Below are 19,735 nucleotides of genomic sequence, written 5' to 3'. Positions count from 1 at the left end.
GATATTCAATCCTTATTGCGCAATCTTTGCTTTATATACAGTATCTTCCCACCGGTATGAAGCTCCTGGAGATGCCATTGAGGTGATTAGCCCTGCAAATTCACCTGTACCCACTCAAGAAAAGCTACAGTCCTATCAACAAGAGACACCTAAACCAAGCCAGGCAGAGAGTAAGTTGATCATAGGCAAATGTGCTGGCAATTATCTTGTTTATATTTACCATGAACTCAAAATATAATTAAAATATGTCGGGAGTCTTTAAGTCACTGTAAGTCACATTCTTAACTTTTCAGAAACTTCTGCTGGAGTTATGTGGCTGCAGAGATCTGTGGAAAAGCTTGAGCAAATATATTGAAACTGTCACTTGGCATTGAACAGCTCCTTTACATTACAACCTGGCTGATACAATAACAAATTTATTTTGAATGTATTATTTAAAATTACTGTGTGTTGGTGTTGATGTCCACATTTTTTTTAATCTCTTAGTAAAGCTCAGACTACTACAGTACAGTTTGCAGATGAGAAATGAGCTGGAATTCCCCAACACTGTGGAATTAAGGTTTATACCTTCGAAAGTCCAGGGCCTATATGTGGAGGGGAAAAGGTGTTCATTACACATGATGCCTTAAATCTATTATATAAATACCAATTGTTTTAAATTTGTAAGCACGGAACTTTAAAACCTTGAAGCTTCAGTAATACCTTTGTAACAAACTGGCCTTTTGTTCTTCAACTAGATGACCCAAACAGGCAATATGAGGGGCCGATTCACCGTTATAGGACACAACAGGAACCTCCTTCACCCCAACAACCTCCACCTCCTTCCTCCCAAGCAGAAGGGATGGCACATGTGCCCAGAACCCATCGACTTATCACCCTTGCTGATCACATCTGTGTAGGTTTATCTGTGTACATCTTTTCAGATGTGAAAAGTTATGCTTTGATTATGAAAACAAGGTTTGGAACATTAATAAAAATAATAATTACAGACTTGGTATTGGGGATATTATACAATAATGTCTGAACTTATTTTCTCATTTGTTGCAATTAGTCTCATATTCATCTAGTTCACAAATACTGAACACTATGCTGTAGCCAATGTCTGACCAAAATTTCCTTTCCCTTTTTTTGACCACAATCAGCAAATTATTACACAAGACTTCGCTCGCAACCAAGCAGCTTCTCAGGCCCCTTTGCAGCCTCCCACCACTACATTCCAGAACTCCACCCCTGCTCCAGCGCCTGTTTCTACCCGAGCAAAGACATCAAGTCGCTACAGCCCTGAGTCACAGTCGCAGTCTGTCCACCATCAGCGGCCAGGTGCTAGAGTGTCACCTGAAAATCTGTCTGACAAGTCCCGGGGAAGGTAATGCATGTATTTGGTTTAACTGTAAATATAATTAGTTCACAAGTACAATATTTACAAAAGCTAGTGCAGTAATCTTTATGTAGATCAGAAATAGCAGTATCCTTTGGTCCTTTTTTAGGCAATGACTTGCACTGGTTTTGACAACTGCTTAGCTCCATAATATAAACATTTTCTCTTCACTATTAATGCTTAATTTCCAATCCGTAGAGGAGTTAAAAGTTTTTAATCACTTAGAACTTTGTGGAAGAAATTCACAGAATCATTGTGGACAAATCAATGTTATCTCTTTAAGATGATCAAACATACTAAAACATGTAACACACATAACTAGAAATACAGTTTTATAACTACTGGAATGCAATTGTGTGTGTTAACTGCTCTGTTACATGTATTAAGAGTACTTACCTGTCTCTGAATTCTAAATGTAGACCTGGAAAATCTCCGGAGAGGAGTCATGTTTCTTCAGAGCCCTATGAGCCAATCTCGCCACCTCAGGTCCCAGTTGTACATGAGAAACAGGAAAACGTTCTATTGCTTTCCCAAAGAACTGAGCCTACTGAACAGAGGTATGTGTAAAACTGAAGTTTAAAAGCATTATTCTGGATCACTTGACTGCAAACTATCTTTATTAAAAAATCATTTAAGCAATCTTCCTCTGTTATCAGAGGCAAGTTTTTAATTGCTGTTCATAATAAGGAGGATGAAATTGGAGGAACAGCTGGGATGACTATTTGGGCTTCTAGCTTAAAAATGTAGCCACCCACCAATATACAGTTAAAACTTTAGCCAGCATGCATGTTGCAAGGCAGAAATAGACACCCCTGAACTGTTTGAGTGCATCATCTCTGTACCACTCTCCAGCACAGGCAATGACATTGTTGCTTTTTCTGTGAGCTTTAGAATCTTAAATCTTGAAAATGAAGGTGTTTTGGGACAGTCATTATATTGTTCTGGTCCCTAAAAAAAAGGTTTAGGAAAAATGATCTTAAAGCATATGCATGTTGGAAGTATGTGCCATTGATTGCTTTTTGAAAGGCTTAAATGTACAGTGTGAAAAATGTTCTCTTACTTTGACACATGTTGGTCTTGGCAGGACTGACTCTCGCTCTCCAGGTAGCATAAGCTACCTGCCTTCGTTTTTCACCAAGCTTGAGAATACGTCACCAATGGTGAAGTCCAAGAAACAGGAGATATTTCGAAAGCTGAACTCATCTGGTGGAGGCGACTCGGACATGGGTATGTAGGACTTTTCAATGAATTTTTGCAACTTAAGCTCTATGTGACTGTTGTCCATAGGTGTTCTAACCTAAATATTACAAATAGCGTGACTGAATATTAATCTATTAATGTAAAAACATATACAACTGAATAGCTGTAAGATTTATTTTTTATGCTGATGTATGTAAACTGTTGCATTTAAGCATTTTAATATTTAATTTGAGAGATGTAAATGTTTAGAAGAAGCATATAATTAATGCGATAGTTTGCTTCATATCAACGTTAACTACAGACAAAAAGTTAACTAGAGTAGTGTCAGGTTTTAACAACTATTACACCTTTTCCTTTTTGAAAAAGGCATCTTTTAAGCTGCATTATTTTTTTTCTTGGGCCATATGATTATGACTATTAAAATGACACATTCTGGATATTTTAATGCAGTCTCAGTAATGGATACTTCCCCAGTGGAATATGATACTAGAACTGTATTTTTTTCTCTTAGAAATCTTGACATAAATTTGTTTCAAAATTTTCCGTAGTAAGAGTTTGAGCTGTTTGTGAATTCAGTACCTAATAGTATTTGTTTGAAAGCGAATGCTTTTGCACATTTCATTCTGAGAAACAAAGCTGTATTAATAAGGGTTGCAGTATTCTTTTTATTGGCTCTCCATTGTGTGCACAATACAGGAAGTAGTTCAGGGTAATTCCATCATCTGTATTAAGAGTAGTAGGGTTCACTTCTAATGATCATCAGTACCGTGGAAAACTCACTTAAATGTTGTTTTAATTGCAGCAACTGCTCAGCCAGGGACTGAAATATTCAATCTGCCAGCAGTTACTACGTCAGGTAAGTTTTTCAGTAATAGGAACTATGCAGATTTCAGAAAAGTTAAACTAATGCAATATATTTAATGTACGTGCTTTGGGCAGAGCAGTCAGTGAGGAAGATGATGTAAAATTTGAAAAGTAACACCCAACAAAGAAGATTGTTTCCTTTGTCCTAATGAAAAGCAAAATGTTCAAAGAAAACTTCAGATAATATTTAAATGGGAACTGAAGCAAGAATTGTTTTATTTCTCTGGTATCTGCAAATCTTAGAGGTAGAAGTCGTGAAATTGGTTAGCATCTCACTTCCATAGAATTTAAATATAGTGTAGTTCAACAAAACTAGATCTCAGTTCATCAAATGCAATTTACTATATAAACTGGGTTATTTAAAATACTTCCTGTTTTTTTATGATAAATGATATTTTTTTAAAATCCCAATTTCCTGTCAGATGAGGAAATTAAACAAAACCCATACGTTCTAACGATAAAGGTGAATGAGGCAGAGAAATTAAGAGAAATATGGGAGATAACTTCTAAATCTGAATCTGAGTTGTACTGTAGGTTGCCTTTACGTGGTTTTAGCCAGTTGCCTCCCCTTCTGATACAATGCTTCTGTCTTTAATTGGAGAAAGTAGTGATCTCCATCAGATGAGAAGGAAGGGTAGGCTTTTGGAATGAGTATTTGCCACAAATCATACTTTTTAAGATGAATTAGTATGGATCATTAATATAAGAAGTATTCTTCTGGTCTCTTCTCTTACAACTGATTAGTAGCGGCAGATTTTACTTACGCTATCACAATCAGCATGTTCAGCTTCCTTTGCCTTTTTTTTTTTGCTTAATGTAAAATTTACTCTATTGCAGTGTCTGACATTTAGTGTTTGCTGGCACATATAACGTACAGCTACTGTGAGCTGCTTTGGAGCATGTAGCTTTGCATTTAAAAAAAAAACATCTTTTTTCCTCCTACTTTCTGCTATCTCTAAAATCTTTGTCCACATCCCTTTGTAATTTCGCTGAGATATGTTTTTTGCCTCCCCTCCCACCTTTCCATGTATGTTTTCTTTTATCTCCCAGGTGCAGTCAGTTCTAGGGGTCATTCCTTTGCAGATCCTGCCAGTAATCTTGGTCTAGAAGACATTATTAGGAAAGCATTGATGGGAAACTTTGATGACAAGAGCGAGGATCATGGAGTTGTAATATCACAGTCCATTGCAGTAGCATCTGGCAGTTCCAACGCTGCAGTATCTGCAAGTAGTGAGACGCGTAGGGAAGAAGCTAATCCATCGCCTAATTCAGGTGAGGTATTTCAGCTCCCAAGTATTTCACGGTTTAAATAAAATAAATAAACAAAGGGCTTGAATAAATTCAGTGTCACTGAAAGTCATTCCCTTTCCTCTGGAAGTGACAGAGATGGTGTTTCTATTCCCAGTATTGGTCCTGGCTTTCAAAGTGGTGCTGGTGATTTCAGGTGCACTGGCCAATATTTCTTGGAGAGTGACAACACTGATGAAACAGGGAAGAGATAATGGGTTGGCTCAGTGGCTTAATGAAAAATACATGTGTAGTACATCACCTGTAGGGAACATGCAGTGATGGGAACTAGCTTGAACTGAAAACAGCTCCCTTTCTAAGGTTGGAAATAACAACTCTCATGGTAAGAATAGGGATTTTCTAGCAATAGTGTCATTAGTGACTGTATAGGCTAGTCTTCTAATTATAGTAAATCAGCATTGCAGAAAGCATCAAGTCAAACCCTTGCTTGGTGCTAAGCAATAATTTATAGAAAAACAAACCTAGAGGCTAAAGTGTAGTGTAATATTTTTGGAAAACCTGTCCCTTCTATTTCCAGGAGGGGGAGTCAGCAAGCAGAAGTTAATTGGCAAATCAAATAGTAGGAAGTCTAAGTCTCCAATTCCAGGACAGGGATATTTAGGAACTGAAAGACCTTCTTCTGTCTCATCTGTACATTCAGAAGGGGACTACCACAGACAGACTCCAGTGTGGGCCTGGGAAGATAGGCCTTCATCAACAGGTGAGAAATGGGGGTTCTCTTTCCAACTTAATGAATTAGATGTGTTATTTGCGGAAAGGTCAGATGCAGACATATAACACTGGCAATTATCAAAAGATTACATCATCTAGATCTGTGGTGCAAGGATTTCCTGAAAGGGATTTTCTGCTAGTTGTCACAGCCAAAACCATACTATCTTTACTATAGATCTCTTAACCTCTTAGAACGGCACATTTTTGACTTCGAGAAACTCTTTCATTCAGGTTCAACACAGTTTCCTTATAACCCATTGACAATGAGGATGCTCAGCAGTACACCGCCAACATCAATCGCGTGTGCCCCACCGTCCATGAGCCAAGCAACCACTCACCAACAGAACAGGATATGGGAGCGAGAGCCTGCACCACTGCTTTCAGCACAATATGAGACTCTGTCTGACAGTGATGACTGAACTATGCAGATTCTTTTTTTTTTTTTTTTTTTTTAATTTGCGGGTCAAAATAAAAAAGTTATTTTTGACTTGTGCCCAGAGAGACTTTCCAAGAGAGCAAGGGCCACACAATGAAGAATTAATGGAGAGTCCGTTAAATGCCTTCTGCACAGGCCGTGTGTTGGAGGATTGTGATCAAGAAGGTTGACTTACTAAAGATAAATATGTAAAGAGTTTTTAAAAATGTGGACTATTCCTGTTCTACATCTATTTGTAAAGAAAACCATAATGTCTTTAAATCATTCTTCTGTAAATAGAGAGTACTTTTTGCAGTGTTTTTTCCCTTGCTATAGTATCTGGTGTACTTATGTTCAAATCATTGCCTAAACTTTGGGGGTCATTTTGTAATTTTTTTAAGCATTTTCTCCAGTGTAGAGTACTCTTCATAACCCCAGCCTTCCTACCAGCCTAGCCTAACTGTACCCCTAGCCTCCCAATCAGCCTAGCATCATTGCCTGTTTAATGCCATGCCACTTCTTGCAGGCATTGTGCTTTTATATATATTTTTTTCCCCTAGACATTTCTCAGTGGTGTTCAACTCTTGTGAAAATGTTGATTTTTTTTTTTTTTGACTGACCCCTTACTGAATTGTGTACATTAACATAGCCAGTTCGCTGGAATAAGATGATATATTTCTTTGAATTTTGAATTCTGCCACATTGTAAATTTTTGGTGCAGTTGGTTTTATTTAGCAACACTGCAGAAATATTATTGCATGGGTATGTTATGGTTCATTTTAAAAAGGATAAAAAAAAAATCAAATCAAAACAGAAAGAACAGCTTCTGGAGGCATACCTCACTGTTACGCACACTGGGAATTTCAACTGTGCCCCAAACGCCTATCGTAGTGTTTTCTGTTTCTGCATTGTATGCAGTTGAAATAGGCTACTAAATTTTATTGTCATGGTTAACCACAGCAAATGGCTTATCTGAACAGAGGCTCTGGGTGGGTTGATAAGTCCTTTAAGAAGAAAAACCTCTACATCCTGAGTTTAAATAAAAACAAAATGCTTTTATAGAATAATTGACCAACACGAGTCAACTACTTGGCTTCTGTTATAAGCAGTTTGAAATAGGTACTGCAGTTTTTACTTTCCTTAGTCTGATTTTAAAGTCTTTATGTAATTATTTTAAAGCCTGTGTCCACATCCCAATCCCTAATCTTATCAGAAAACTTTTGGTAGAAGTCCTGAAAAATGCTTGGCTTAACTGCTAAAGTGTGCAATACATATTAGGGTGAAATTTTCTTTTAATTGTATATGGTACTAGAGTCATCTTAGTCATTCATCTATCGATGCCTGCTATGATATGCTTGTAGCTCATGTGTATGTGCCTCTGGTTAGCAGTATCACAGGGGCTCCTGCCATCCATCTTCAGGAGCATCTTATTTTTTGCTGCACTAGCCTCAGGAAAGTGAATCTACATCTCTGGGGTAGGACTGATTTACAGATAGCACTGAGCTGGGGGGTAGGGTGGTCTGTCAGATTCCATACTGCTTTTACATCTCATTGAACAATCCTTGCCTAGAGGTTACTTTCCAGTCAAAATCTTTTAAATTTAACACTCTGTTTGCAATACATTGTATGGAAGGTATAATGTAGCTATGTAACCTTGAGTCCATGTTAAGCTCTACATTTTACAAAAGAACTGTGATGGTCCAGTAGTACAGAATTATTTATCAAGAGCAAACATACTTCTGAATACTTGGTAGAGAAGAGCCTTTTTACCCTAAGTGAAGGAAAGAGAAATGATAAGGGAACTCGTTTGGAAACTTGACAGTGTGTTGTAAATACAGAATTACTTTGCTACCTTTTTTCTAAAAGAACGTCAGCATAGAGTACTTGGCAGTCTTAAAGCTGCCTGCAGTCTTTCTCTAAGAAAGACTTTCTCACCTTCCTGTCCTTTAACCTTCTAGCTTAATTTTTTTTTTTTCCATTCTGTTTTTAGGCCTGTGCTCTTATTTGTAACTTTTTTGTTCCTCTGCAACACATACTGGAAAACAAGTTCATCTGCCCTGTTTGTAGCTTTTGATTTGCAGTGGACAGTTAAGTTTCTTTCTAAAACTCAATTATTAATATAAAAAAGAGGCATGTACAGACAAAAGTCTTTGCTAACTGTACTGTAAGTATAGCATATTCATTGCAAAGCTTCATGTTACTGCTGTTGCAGCAGCAAGATATCCAAAGTAGGATAGTTACCTTCTCCTAAGATGCAGCGTGAGTGGCATTTGCATGTAAAATGTTGCTGCTGCTTTTGTTTGTTATCTAAGTTCTAACTTCTCCGGTGTAAAAACCTCTCCAGAGCCTAAGTTAGGGTTTACCACAATTCCAGTACTCTTCAAGTATGGAGCTACATCTGACCTGTTTCAAACAGGAAGGTGTTCATAAATCACATTTACAAAGTATAGGTTAGTACAGATTTTTAATGATTTCTGATCAGCGCTTTCACAATGCTGTCTTTTTTGTTTCATGATTCTGATTTAAGACTTGAAAACCCCATGCATCATTACTCAGTTTTTTTCCACACAATGTCTTCAGTGTAGATAGTGACTTCTGGATTCAGACCAATCAATAAAGGGGATCAGTTCTCCATTTGCTTTTCCTGTGTCTCCCTCTTGTTTTGCAGCATCAAGCTATGTTCATGAGAACAAGCAAAACACTTCCCTTAGGGGGTGCTGCAGGGTTCCTAATTGACACTGCCAGTGTCTACAGTCTGCCACTTAAAACCCAAATGGGAAAAAAAAAAAAAAAAAAAAAAAACAGAACACCAAAACTCAAAGATTGGTTCTAAGTTGTTAAAGCCTTTTTGTTGGTACAAGTGTGCCTGTATGAGCCCTATCTTTAATTCCTAGCTTGCTGAGAACAAAGCTTTGCGTGACAGTTTCTAGCTTCAATGAACATCTAACTCTAGGAAATCTGCATGTGCCTCTTCTTAGCTCAAAGTAACAAACAGCTTAAGCCACTATTAATGCTGCTACTGTAAGTAAACTAATAATGCAATTAATATTGAGAGATGTACTAAACACCTGAAGTTCTTACAAATGTGCAGTTAAAACAACGCTTGATTAGTGACAGTTACATCTAGTTCTACTCTCATGGAGAAACATGGATTTGATAATTTCTGGTTTAAAATCTTTGTCTTTAGTGTTAGGCTTCCTTGCAGGGAAAAACTGAAGATTTTTGTTGTACAAGCAGGCTGTTCATACATGCCTTCAAGTGAATTTAGTAACTTACAAACCTGATAGTTTGTCACATACTCTTTTTCCAACAGGAAGCCTCAGCATTCTAGCACTGACAGATCATGACCTGTCCAAGAAAGGAAGACAGCTTTGGCATTTAGTGTGCTCTGACTGGGGTAAGGTAGCAGAGGGTTTTATTTCTTCTGACAGCAGCTCTGTTTAGTAACAGAGCCTTACCCCTCCTTTGAGGAGAGGTGTTCTATCTTTGGATAGACATTTTGAAGCCACATTTGCTCTTTGGCAACCTGTTTGAAAATGACACAGGGCTGCAGCTCTGTCATAGTACAGGTACATTCTGTGAGGTGTTCTACTGAAGCTAATGCATACTGAACTGCATCTGACAAGTACACCCTGTTGTGCTAGCCAGCATGTAAAGAACAAGACAATTCCTGCCTTACTTTGAATCCTCCTTCCTTAATCTGAAGTTTAGGCAGTGCTACCTAATGGCAGGCTTTTTATGACCTAGCTTTAGGATAGCCATGTTTTGAAACCCAATACTCTGAAGTTAGGAATAGCAAGTGATTACATGAATTAATAACAGGCTAGGCTTGCATTTTGCTGGCAGTCAAGACCAAGTTCACTTATTAGCACAGTAGATCACTATAACCATAGCCTACACCACAAACTGAAATACAGTTATGATTTCACAACTTTATTTTGGACTATACAGGCAATAGCAGCCCTTCTTGTTAAGCAGTCCTTAAGTTCCTGATTGCTCTTCCTCTGGAGAATTGCACCAGTCCCAGCCTGTTTGTATTGGCCCACCCTTGCTGCTGTCAGACACCTGCAGCTTGGCCTCTGACCAAATTCAGGTGGAGTCCTTTCTCCTCTTGGCCAGTTCAGCTAGTTCTTCCTGGATGTGCTGGACAGAAGCAACATCTCCCTTCTGTTCTGCCTGCTTCAGAGCTTCTTTATACACTTGTCTTGCTTGCAGAAAGTCTTCTGTAGCAAGAGGAAAAAGGGGCATAGCTAGCCAATTACACCACCCATTTTCAGAATCCCCTCCTGAAGGTGACCACAGGCAGAGGACAAGCAAAGGACTATTTAGAACACGTTAAGAACTAGGGAGCTTCAGAAACATTCAGCATAAAGTGCTAACTGAGAGCTAGAAAGGAGCTATGACAACATGACAAAGTGCTGCTTCAGCATCACAATCTCATTGAAACAAGTCACAAGCAGTATCCTCTGTCCTTTTGGAACAGCTACTTATGTACAGGACAAAGGAAGCAAGATCCAGATGCACCAGTACTGCATTCACCTTAGACAAGATCCTGCAGCAGCTGAATTCGGTTTGAATGCAACACAAGTTGCCTACACCAAGTCAGCAGACCCACTATTTAAACTAAAAACTGTAATGCACAGACAGTGTTACTCACTTTTGTGCATCAGAACTGCTGCCAGGTTGTTCAGCACCATGTGCTCCTCGGGGTGCTGAGTCTCCTTTGCTAGTTCAGCTGCCCTCTTCACATAGGAGTATGCTTCATCGTAGTGCCCCTGAGCATCCAGCACAGTTGCCAAGTCATTCATGAGGACCACAGTCTGCACAAGGACAGAAAAGGAATCCTCAGAGCAAGACTCATACGGAACTTCAGCCAACTGTAGCCCCACATTCGTAGCCCTGTCACACTAGTAAAAGTATTTCCCAGAGAATCTTCTATTAAGAAAGTGCCTTATCTATCAACGTGCCTTATCTATCAACGTGCTACATGCTCAGTTCTTCCTGGCAGGAAAACAGAACCCAATTCAGTGCTGTGCACGTTCAAAGCCAGCAAAGCTGCTTTTATGGCTATCTCCTTCCCCGTGAGATGAGTTAGCCTTTCTTTCCCCACTAGTCCAACTATGATTGTACACATCACCTGTGGATGAGTCTCTCCCTGAACATCCTTTGAGATCTGCAGAGCCTTCTCGTACATCTTCTGGGCCACTGGGAGCTGGTTAATATTTAGGAGATAGCGAGCATAGGAGTCTAGGCTCATCCCCAGCAAGAGATGGGTGTTGGCTTTCTCTTCAGCTGCAAATAGAGAACAGTGGAAGTGATCACTTCATAAGATCAAGCATTGAGTTCACATCCTACAAGAGCAGGAGACCCATACAATGTGAAAACAATGGACTGATATGAAGATGAGGCTTAGGCAATACGGAAGACAACAGCAAGGACAAAGAAACAAAGACAATGAGAGAAGCCTTTGGCAGTTAAGGCACTCCCACCTGACAAGACATCCTCAGGCAAGTCCTTTTGCTTGGCAATCTTCTCCTCTAAGGTCAGGATGCAGAACTCATAGCCAGCCAGGGCTAACTTGTGCCTGCAAAGTGCAAAAGCTCAGCAATGTGAGGCTTCTTCCACCCCTGAAGGGATGGATGTAAATACCTTCACTTCCCTACTCTAGGCGGCCTGTAAGAAAACGCTTCCTCTCCACCACACCATTCTGGCCTTCAGTGCTCTATCCTTGATCATGTTCATGACCCTTTTCTTGACCCATGCATGAAAGGATCCAAGAGATGGAGAGAGCCCCCCTCCCCCAGACAAGGCCAGCTACGGCCACCCATCGCCAATGCTCCATCTCTTAAGAAAAATAAAGCTACAAGTTACCAACCACCAACTGCAGTCAAAAGCCTTTTCTCCTGAACACACATCTTGTGAGCTGTGGATTTAAGGCTAGAGAGGTACGTCCTCTATAGCTGCTTCTGCCCTAAGCCAGACAGATCATAACAGCAATCACTGCGCTGCATGACAGTGAGCAGGCAAAGAGCACGCCTCTGGGCACTTTTATGTTGGTAGTATCCTGTCACATCAAAGCTTCCCCAGGCACTCTATTCTCAGAGGCAAGAGCTTCTGCTTGGCCACCACTGCCACTGTGAAGCTGAAGTCGAGATTAAAGTAAAAGATGCCTTTAGCAGAAAACTCACTGTTTCTGAGCAGCATAGATACTGGCCAGCTTGAGGGACATCTCAAGGACTGCATTGTCATCCTGCCAGGAGGACACAATGCAGCTGTTACTCTTCTAACACCTTCCCAGTAGAACCATTACTTTGCCACAGAACAAGTTTACACCTTTAAATTGCCCATCCTGTTGTCACCAGAGCTGCCATCCATTAAAGCAAGTTCCTAAGAAGCCCACCAGCTCAGAGCTGCCAGTTCCAGGAGGAGGTATCACAGCACCAGAAATAGACCAAAGAACCGTGCACAACACTTAATATTTCTGCTGGAAAGCCTTTATCAAAAGAACCTACCTCCTTTGTGTCTCCTGCTAGCAAAAAGCTCATGGCTGCTTTGTAGAGCTTTTCTGCCTGAAATGAGAATTTTGAAGAGAACACTGAGGAACAATGACACTTCAAACATCTCTACTCTTTACAGAAGGAGACCGTTGAGAAAAAAAAACGGTCTCAAACTTCGTGGCACAATTGCTGTCAAGACCAGTGGAAAGCAAAAGGCCAACCAGAACCTGATGCTAGCATTACTTCAGGACTCCTACACCAACCACAAATTTATCACATCTGTGTCTCTTCACTGCTTTCCTGGGTTCTCCTTGAGATAGTCCTCTAAATGTTTGACCGTGGCTTTTGACAGTAAGACATGCATCTTCCCCCTGCTCACCATGTTGGAGCTCACAATCCAGTTGTGAAAGCACTGCTCTTAGCAGCATGGGATCGCAACCCCAAGGCAGATTATTTTGCTTTTCATATGAGATCCCTGCCTCACAACTCTCGGGATGCAGCAAGTCAGTGGCACATCGCACCTTCAAGATCTTTGACAACACCTCACGTTAGGCATCAGACTCTTGCAAGGAAATAAAAACAAAACGCCAGGGTTACTCACATTTTCTAGCTGCCCCTGCATGAAGGCCACGTTTGCCATCTGGAAGAGACAGACGTTGCGCTGAAGCTCCACCGCTGGGCCCAGCCTCACCGCCACCTCTTTTCCTTCCACACGCAGCTTCCCAGCACCACGCCATGCCCGTGCCCTCCAGCACGGCCCTGCCAAGAGCAGGAGGCCGCCACCAGCCCCGCTCAGCCCCGCTGGGACGTTACCATGCTGTAGGTGTAGACGATGGCCCTCCTGTCGTCTGACTGGTGCGCCAGGCGCAGGGCTTGGTGCAGAAACTTCTCGGCCTCCCCCAGCTCGCCCTTTATCGTGCTGAGCTGCAGAGGGACACAAGAAAGGAGGGGAAAACGAGAGAAAAGGGGGGGTAACAGGGGTGAAACGCCTCAGTCTCGGCCCCCAGCCGCCGTTTCCCCCCTCACCTTGGCTCTCTTCAGCAGCAGGACGATGGCGGCCTCGCCGTCCTCCTCGGCGTCCCTGGGGAAGAGCGAGAGGGCTGCGGGGCCAGGCTCGCCGCCCCCCGCTCCCCGCCGCCCCCCTTCCCCTCCCCTCACCTCCTAGGAAGCCCAGGGCCGGGCCCGGCCGGGCCCACCGCCACCGGGCGGGTCCCGGTCCCGGTCCCGTCCCCGTGCCGCGGCCCCGCTCCTGCCGGGCCCCCGAGGGCCGCGCCCGGGGGAGCCCCGCGGGGCAGCGCCGCACGCCCAGGGCCCGCCGCAGCCCCGCCACCAGCATCGGCCTCATCTCCCCCACACGCGGGCCCTTTAAGAGCTCGCCCTCGCCACGTGACGCGGGGCTGCGCGTCACCTGTTGCCATGGCGACGAGGCAGAAGGTAGGCCCGGTGAGGCCTAGGTAGGCCCCGCTAGGCCGCGAGGTCGCCGCCTCAGCCCCGGCCGCCCCGCACGGCCCCGAGGCGGCTCCCTCGGGCCGATTCCAGGTTTGCCGTTCAGGCGCTGCCCAGGTGAACGGGCCCGGGTTGCGATGTCCGCCGTGACCTGAAGGACTTCCCGCTTGCCTCCCGTTCTCTCCCATATTCCTCCAGCCCCGAGGCGGGTGCGCAGGGGATGGGCAGCACCCTGCCGGCTGTGGCGGAGGAGCTTCTGAGGGAGATCAAAAGGGTTTTTCAGGAGACGGCGCACGGTACGTAACGGAAACGGCACCGTCCCGGCGGGTGGTGGGCCACCAGCGGTGCTGCCAAACCGTCAGGGAGCAGCGAGGGTTGGTGCCGTCCCCTGGGCTGCACCTGCAGGCTGTCACACAGCTGGTGGCCCTCAGTGTCACCCCGCAAGCTGTGTGGGTTGCTTCCAGCTCCTCTGTTTCACAAATGGCTTTAAAGTACAGATAATGAGGAGCAGCCCCCTTCTAAAAAAGCCAAGCCCTTTCCAAACTGAGACCAAGTCGGACACTGTGGGGACCTAGAGGAATTCTGCTTGCTTGTAGTGCAAGTGGCTGCATGTGAGGGATGATAATTTCCACGCTTTTCTATAGTTTTTTTTTGTTATGCCCACTGTACCGCTCCTTTTATAGAGCATTTTATATTTTTTAACCAGAGTTAAAAGGGAATTCTTCATAAAAATGAGCATTTCATCCCTGACCAGCAGAGGGTGTTGTGTTAGCTGTCCCGTGGCAAAGAGCCGCTTTCCATTGCTTAAGTGAAGAAGGCAGAAACTACCAGTTAAATCCTGGCCTATTCTGGCAGCTAGATAAGAACAATTGCATTCATTGCACTCTGCATTACTGACACAGCTCTGTAATGTGCGCAAAAATCTGTGTAAAAGAATATTACTGTTTGTGTTTCCTGGATAAGAGGTGCAGAATGGTTCTTGCAAAGCAATGTCTGTGTAAGGAATATTGCTACCTGCACTAAAACCAACCCAAAAAACATTCAGAGAAGTCCGAGTGCTGCGTTTGAGTGGGACATGGACAAAGACTTCGTATCTAAACCGAGTGACCACCTGGGTAGCTTTTTGGCTTACTCGCAGTATGGCTCCTGTCAGGTTAGAGTAGACCCAAAACGTACATGTGACTTTTTAAAGAGCTTTATAAATGGAAAGCTTATATAAGCTTTATATAAAACTTATCCCTAAACCACCAAAACTGTGTGCTGGGACAAAACTGTGAAAAGAAACTGATCAATCACTTCAGAGAACTAAATTAGAGGAAAGTTGGAAAAGTCGGACCAACAGCGTAACAGTCAGAGGGAATATTTTGAGTTGTTGGAACAAAGGACTTTAAAGTCAGAAGACCTAATTTTCCAGTGGAATAACAAGGCTTAGTACAGTGTGTCCCATTAGTGATAACAGAAAGATCAGATTGGGTGATCAGAGCCTCAGCTGTCAGCTAAAACAAACAGACTCCTTTTCCGAAGTGTAATTTTCCGTCTTAACAAGAAGTTCTAATAAGTGAAGATGTTTTTTTTGCGTGTGTACTCTTTTAAAAGCCATAAACTAGTGGTGCCCTGAAAGACTATGCTGGGAAAAGAACAACATTGTCAAAGTTTCGATGCCACAAAGTTCTCTACTCACGCCAAGAGAGTTTCAGGGAAACCAATATATGTATTTTTAACCAGCTTCTTAAAGAGGCAGAGCAAGATGTTGAAGGTGCGTGTTTATAAAAGTAGGATATTGTAAAAATAAGTGTATTTGGACTTGTAAGTAAGTGTATTTGGTGCAAAGGTTGTGGCTCTTGGAACAAGTGGGATTGATGAGTTTCTTGAACAGGTCTGAGGAAACTTCAACACTTGCCTTAACTAGGTAGAACCCAGCCTTGGCCTGGGAGCAGGTGCATGCTGGAGTGGAGGTGGTGGAAAGGAGGGGGCTGGAGCCCGGTGGGGTGCGTCAGGCCTGGCGTGGGGAGCGGCAGCGCTGCTGTGAAGAGAATGGGACATGGGAGGCTCAGGACTGGAACAGAGGGGAGAGCAGTATGGTGGGAACAGCATGGCCCTTGGTTATTTTCAATTCTAGTGTGGTTCACGCAGCAAGGAACTAAGACTGACAATGACAGCGTTGCCTGACTGTCAGTTCTGCGTGCCGTTGGGTTTTGTGGAACTTGAGCTGTTCGCCCTGGTGTGCTCAGCCAGAGCTCCAGACGTGAGAGGTGGGGAAGGCAAACTCCCACCCACTTTCACATCTCCTGTCCCCTCACACTGTCACCGCTAAAATTTTCTACCATGGCAGATCATTTTGCTGCTCCTTGTTTCTTTTTGGTGACTATAAAGGATGGCTAGAGTCTTGTTTGGCCTCTGGGGTAGATGAGGACAACCCTACCCTCCCTGGGCTAGTCTGTGATCAGCGTCCTAGCCTGTGGTGTTATTTTATGCAGTGGGGGAGTTCAGGAAAATCACCCTTCGTTTTCTTTTTGTTGCAGTCCCTGATGACCTGTTGCTGGGGTGAGTATCTTTTGCTTTGCTTCCTCCCCAAGTGTCCTGTTAAAGGGCAGTTGATAACTTGCTGTCATCGTAGTGCTGCTGGTTTTCTTCTGCCTTTGACCAGTGCATATTTCTCAGGCACAGTTGCTAACTAAGTGTGTGCTGGTAGTGGGAACGAAGGTTCTTGTCTAAAGGGTTTTTCCAAATTCATGAAATTATCTCTGTATCGCTGAATCTCCTGTGATGACTTGCACTAATTTGGGTGGATAAAACATGCAGAAACCCAGAATGTTTAACCTGAGCTGAGTCCGCCCTCAGATCCAGAATGAGTTTTCTGTGAGAGTGGACTGTGCTTCAGTGATTCATGCCACTGGAACGCTGCGCTCCACTGCGTTCCTATCAGAGTGAGCACAACGGCGTCCTGAGATCCCTTCTTCTGCTTGAGTCATGTGTGTGTGCTGGAAAGGGAGAGCTGAGCATATCTCTCTGCACCAACCAGGTAACGATTCCCTTGAAGATTATTCTGAGAGTTCAGGGGATTCATCAGGTCAGCTGTGTAACCCTTGCATTGGCTGAAGCTCATCAGTGTCAGCAATACACAAGAAGCCTCCTAAGAGATCCAAGTTCTGCAGTCCTCACTGATTGGTGATGAAGGTAGAGCAAAGGCACCATCGCAGGGAGAAAGACTTTTTTTCAGATTCACATTTAACTTTGTGTCCTTGCCTGCCTGTAGTTCAGCCAGGAGAGGACACTACCAGGAACCCTTCAGGCCTTGATGGCTTTGGGTCTCAAGTTACCTCACGCAACACCTGTGAAAGGTATGCTTGCTGACTCCTTCTTCGGGACCACAACGGCCTTTGAAGGGTAGGATTATATTTGACAAGTCTCTTTTTTGCTTCCTTCTTGTCAAAAAAGAAAAGAGGAGAGAAATTCACTTGTTAAGTTTAGTAACACTTGGGTGGTAACTCTTGGCAGTCGGATTTCCATCAGTTCCCTGTGACCAAGGGCTCTGAAGTATTCTGATTTAATTTCTGAATCTCTTCCAAATATCTGAAGAACTTCAATTTCCTTTGGGCATTCCCCTTACTTATTTCCTGTTAGACTGATCAAATTATGTACATGAAAAAAGAATTCCCCAAATTTGAAAGAGTTACTGAAACTCATTAAACTCAGGCCTATTACAGTTCCAAATCTAATCATTAAGGAATGCCTTACGTTGAGCGTTCCCCCACCCACCTCCTTTCGGTCTGTCAGATGAAACCAACCCTTACTGCCTTGAGTTTGTGCAACTGAAGTTTTGGTCTTCCTGGAATAAATCTGTCTTCTTGGCTTGTTATCAATGAGATTGACTCAGACGCGTAGGTCAGCCGTGCTGCTGAGACGCCAGGGCTCTGCCTTGGCTCTTTGTGTCTTCACTGGACTTGGAAACGTTCCTCTGCTTTCTCCTGTTCTCCTGCTCATGTTTTGTGCTATCTTTTCATCACTGCTGATTTTCTTCTTGTTTACCCTTGCAACTAATCTAGACTACGCAGATTTTTCTCAGTGGATAAAAGGTCTGTAAAGATTAGCTCAGTTGCCCCTGAGCTCTTTGGAACTCAATCAGAGTGGCCGGATGTACAGGTCTAGAATAACTTTTAAGCTCGTGAGCTGTCTGGACAATGGACTAAAGGTACAGCTCTCCAGGTCTGACGTATGGCTTATCATAAACCCTCACACGGCATCAGCAGGAGAGAAAATCCTCCTTGAATGGCACTAACTCTGCAGACAGCGTGGTGATGGAACCTGCTGTGCCCTCAGGAGTCGCAGCTCTTTGTTTTTCCACTTGCTGGTGTAGAATTTTACAGCACCAAGCACAGCAGCAGCCAGACCACCACGCGCTCCAGTGGTGCTGCCTTGCAGCACTGAGACGGAGGAGGGAGTTGTGCAGAGGCACTGCTTTTCTGGAAGCGGTTGTGTACCTGAGCAAATCTGGCTAACCGAGTCTCTTCCCAACCCAGCAAGCTGCCATCTGTAAATGCCACGCAGTGGAGTGTCCCGGCATGGTGATGTGTCCTGCTTGGAAGGGAAGGAAAGGGAAAGCTTTTTAGGGAGCATGGAATGACATAAGGCATGTGCTGTTCCTGGGTGTGTATCAGGAATGAAGTCGTCCCTGGGCCATGCTGGTAGCTGGACTGTAGACTTAAAACTACTGCTACCCAGTGGTCCCACTTGCAGTGTAATGCCTTAAGTATTTTCCAGACAGTCCTTAGCTTCCTTTTGCTGCCATTTTAGGTAGAAAAAGAACAATTTGTACCTCGGTTGTGACTGTGATCAATGAGACACAACCGCTACAGAATGGCTCATTCATTCTGCAGGGTGTACACCAGTTTTCCGGGGATCAGGAAGGAGTCCTGTTACTCAAGGAGTTATGTATCATCGGTGCTCTTTGCTCTGAGGCATGGTGTGTGGCTGTGACTAGGGGTGGGATTCAACTGATCAGTCAACTGACCCAGGGGAGCTCAACCAGGACTGTCACGCCAGATAAGCTGCCCCAGAATAACTCCTCACCTACATGCTAATGCTGCCTCACAGCCACGGAGACTGACTGTAAAAATCTCCCTTCTGGGTCTCTCATGCACTTTGTCTCATTTTAGTTCGGGACAGGAACCACTTCATGTCCTGTTCGTGAAAGTCAGCGAAGCTGAGAAAGCCAGATGGACACGGTGCTTGGTAGCGTAGGTAATGGTAACAGGTGGGCTTCTGAGGTGCAAAGGGAGTTTTTGGCTACAGGCCTCCTCTGATCAAAGCCAGCCCTTTTGTGACGTGACCTAACTGGAGACACTTTCTCTTTCAGGCTGAAGTTCATATTTGGCCCAGCTGCTGTCCCAGCCTTGGATTTGGTGGATCACCGTTCTGTCACCCGAGTTGTGTCCCCCAGTGGACGGACAGCATACCAGGTGTGGGCGCTGTTTGTCTCCTCCTGTTTCACTGTCTGATGGTTTCCCGTTGCCACCTGACCCAATATCCTCCTAACCTGCAGAACGCGGAAGTGCACTTGGATACACATAGAGGCAATATCAGTGTCTTACAAGCTCGCTGTTGCAGCAGCCAAGAGGAACATTTCTAAATACTGTCCCTGCAAGGGGCCTTCCCTCCTTTTCTGGAGGTGCTGAGATGCTTTAGGGTCATCTAGGGTAAGAGAACTGCTGGGGAACCAGGCCTGGGTAGCGACACAAACATTTTTCACGTGTTCAGAGCTTGCATTGCTTGGTTTGCATGTGGAATCTTCTTCGCTTCTGGGGCCTTGGAGAGGAATTCTGCCCCTCTGAAGAGGCGTGATTCATAAACATGAAGGGCTCAAGAGCACAGGCTCCAATTTGAGGTGAGGGCTTGCCGGTGGGTATTTGGTGCAGC

The 19,735-nt window shown here is 43.8% G+C and overlaps 3 protein-coding genes across 7 annotated transcripts in view; 2 read left to right on the top strand and 1 right to left on the bottom strand.

The window, feature by feature from the left end:
- NCOR1 (nuclear receptor corepressor 1) overlaps window positions 1-8,510 on the top strand; it is a 64,145-nt gene extending 55,635 nt beyond the window's left edge. The window contains exons 39-47 of the mRNA XM_035343438.1: window positions 42-170; window positions 738-895; window positions 1,143-1,366; window positions 1,798-1,935; window positions 2,463-2,605; window positions 3,381-3,434; window positions 4,493-4,714; window positions 5,268-5,450; window positions 5,693-8,510. Coding sequence (XP_035199329.1) covers window positions 42-170; window positions 738-895; window positions 1,143-1,366; window positions 1,798-1,935; window positions 2,463-2,605; window positions 3,381-3,434; window positions 4,493-4,714; window positions 5,268-5,450; window positions 5,693-5,880 — 1,439 coding nt within the window. The 3' untranslated portion in view covers window positions 5,881-8,510. The remainder of the gene's footprint in view (window positions 1-41; window positions 171-737; window positions 896-1,142; window positions 1,367-1,797; window positions 1,936-2,462; window positions 2,606-3,380; window positions 3,435-4,492; window positions 4,715-5,267; window positions 5,451-5,692) is intronic.
- A 1,278-nt stretch (window positions 8,511-9,788) lies between these two features.
- Window positions 9,789-13,733, bottom strand: TTC19 (tetratricopeptide repeat domain 19). The gene is made up of 10 exons (XM_035342970.1): window positions 13,532-13,733; window positions 13,400-13,473; window positions 13,187-13,297; window positions 12,975-13,013; window positions 12,389-12,445; window positions 12,065-12,126; window positions 11,366-11,460; window positions 11,014-11,168; window positions 10,534-10,696; window positions 9,789-10,099 (listed from the first exon to the last, which is right to left on the bottom strand). The coding sequence occupies exons 1-10, from the start codon at window positions 13,716-13,718 to the stop codon at window positions 9,966-9,968; spliced, it is 1,077 nt and encodes a 358-aa protein (XP_035198861.1). The 5' UTR covers window positions 13,719-13,733; the 3' UTR covers window positions 9,789-9,965.
- Window positions 13,734-13,767: 34 nt separating this feature from the next.
- Window positions 13,768-19,735, top strand: part of ZSWIM7 (zinc finger SWIM-type containing 7) — a 21,412-nt gene continuing 15,444 nt past the window's right edge. For 2 of the 5 annotated variants that reach the window (XM_035342985.1, XM_035342986.1), the window contains exons 1-3: window positions 13,806-14,115; window positions 16,342-16,363; window positions 19,176-19,278. In XM_035342985.1, coding sequence (XP_035198876.1) covers window positions 14,040-14,115; window positions 16,342-16,363; window positions 19,176-19,278 — 201 coding nt within the window. In that variant the 5' untranslated portion in view covers window positions 13,806-14,039. Of the gene's footprint in view, window positions 14,116-16,341; window positions 16,364-19,175; window positions 19,279-19,735 lie in introns of all 5 variants that reach the window. The other 3 variants (XM_035342982.1, XM_035342984.1, XM_035342983.1) reach the window with 3 other exon arrangements.

Source organism: Oxyura jamaicensis, chromosome 19 (genome assembly GCF_011077185.1).
Source record: "Oxyura jamaicensis isolate SHBP4307 breed ruddy duck chromosome 19, BPBGC_Ojam_1.0, whole genome shotgun sequence".
Taxonomy (NCBI): domain Eukaryota; kingdom Metazoa; phylum Chordata; class Aves; order Anseriformes; family Anatidae; genus Oxyura; species Oxyura jamaicensis.
Note: the sequence above shows the minus strand (reverse complement) of the source record. Positions and strands in the feature narration are given on the sequence as shown.

Excerpts from the sequence above, each read along its gene's own strand:
- TTC19 (XM_035342970.1), bottom strand. The coding sequence starts at position 13,718 with ATGAGGCCGATGCTGGTGGCGGGGCTGCGGCGGGCCCTGGGCGTGCGG. Across the intron at positions 13,298-13,399 it reads TGCTGCTGAAGAGAGCCAAG|CTCAGCACGATAAAGGGCGA; the intron begins GTGAGGGGGGAA and ends GTCCCTCTGCAG. Across the intron at positions 11,169-11,365 it reads GCCTGAGGATGTCTTGTCAG|CTGAAGAGAAAGCCAACACC; the intron begins GTGGGAGTGCCT and ends CTCTATTTGCAG.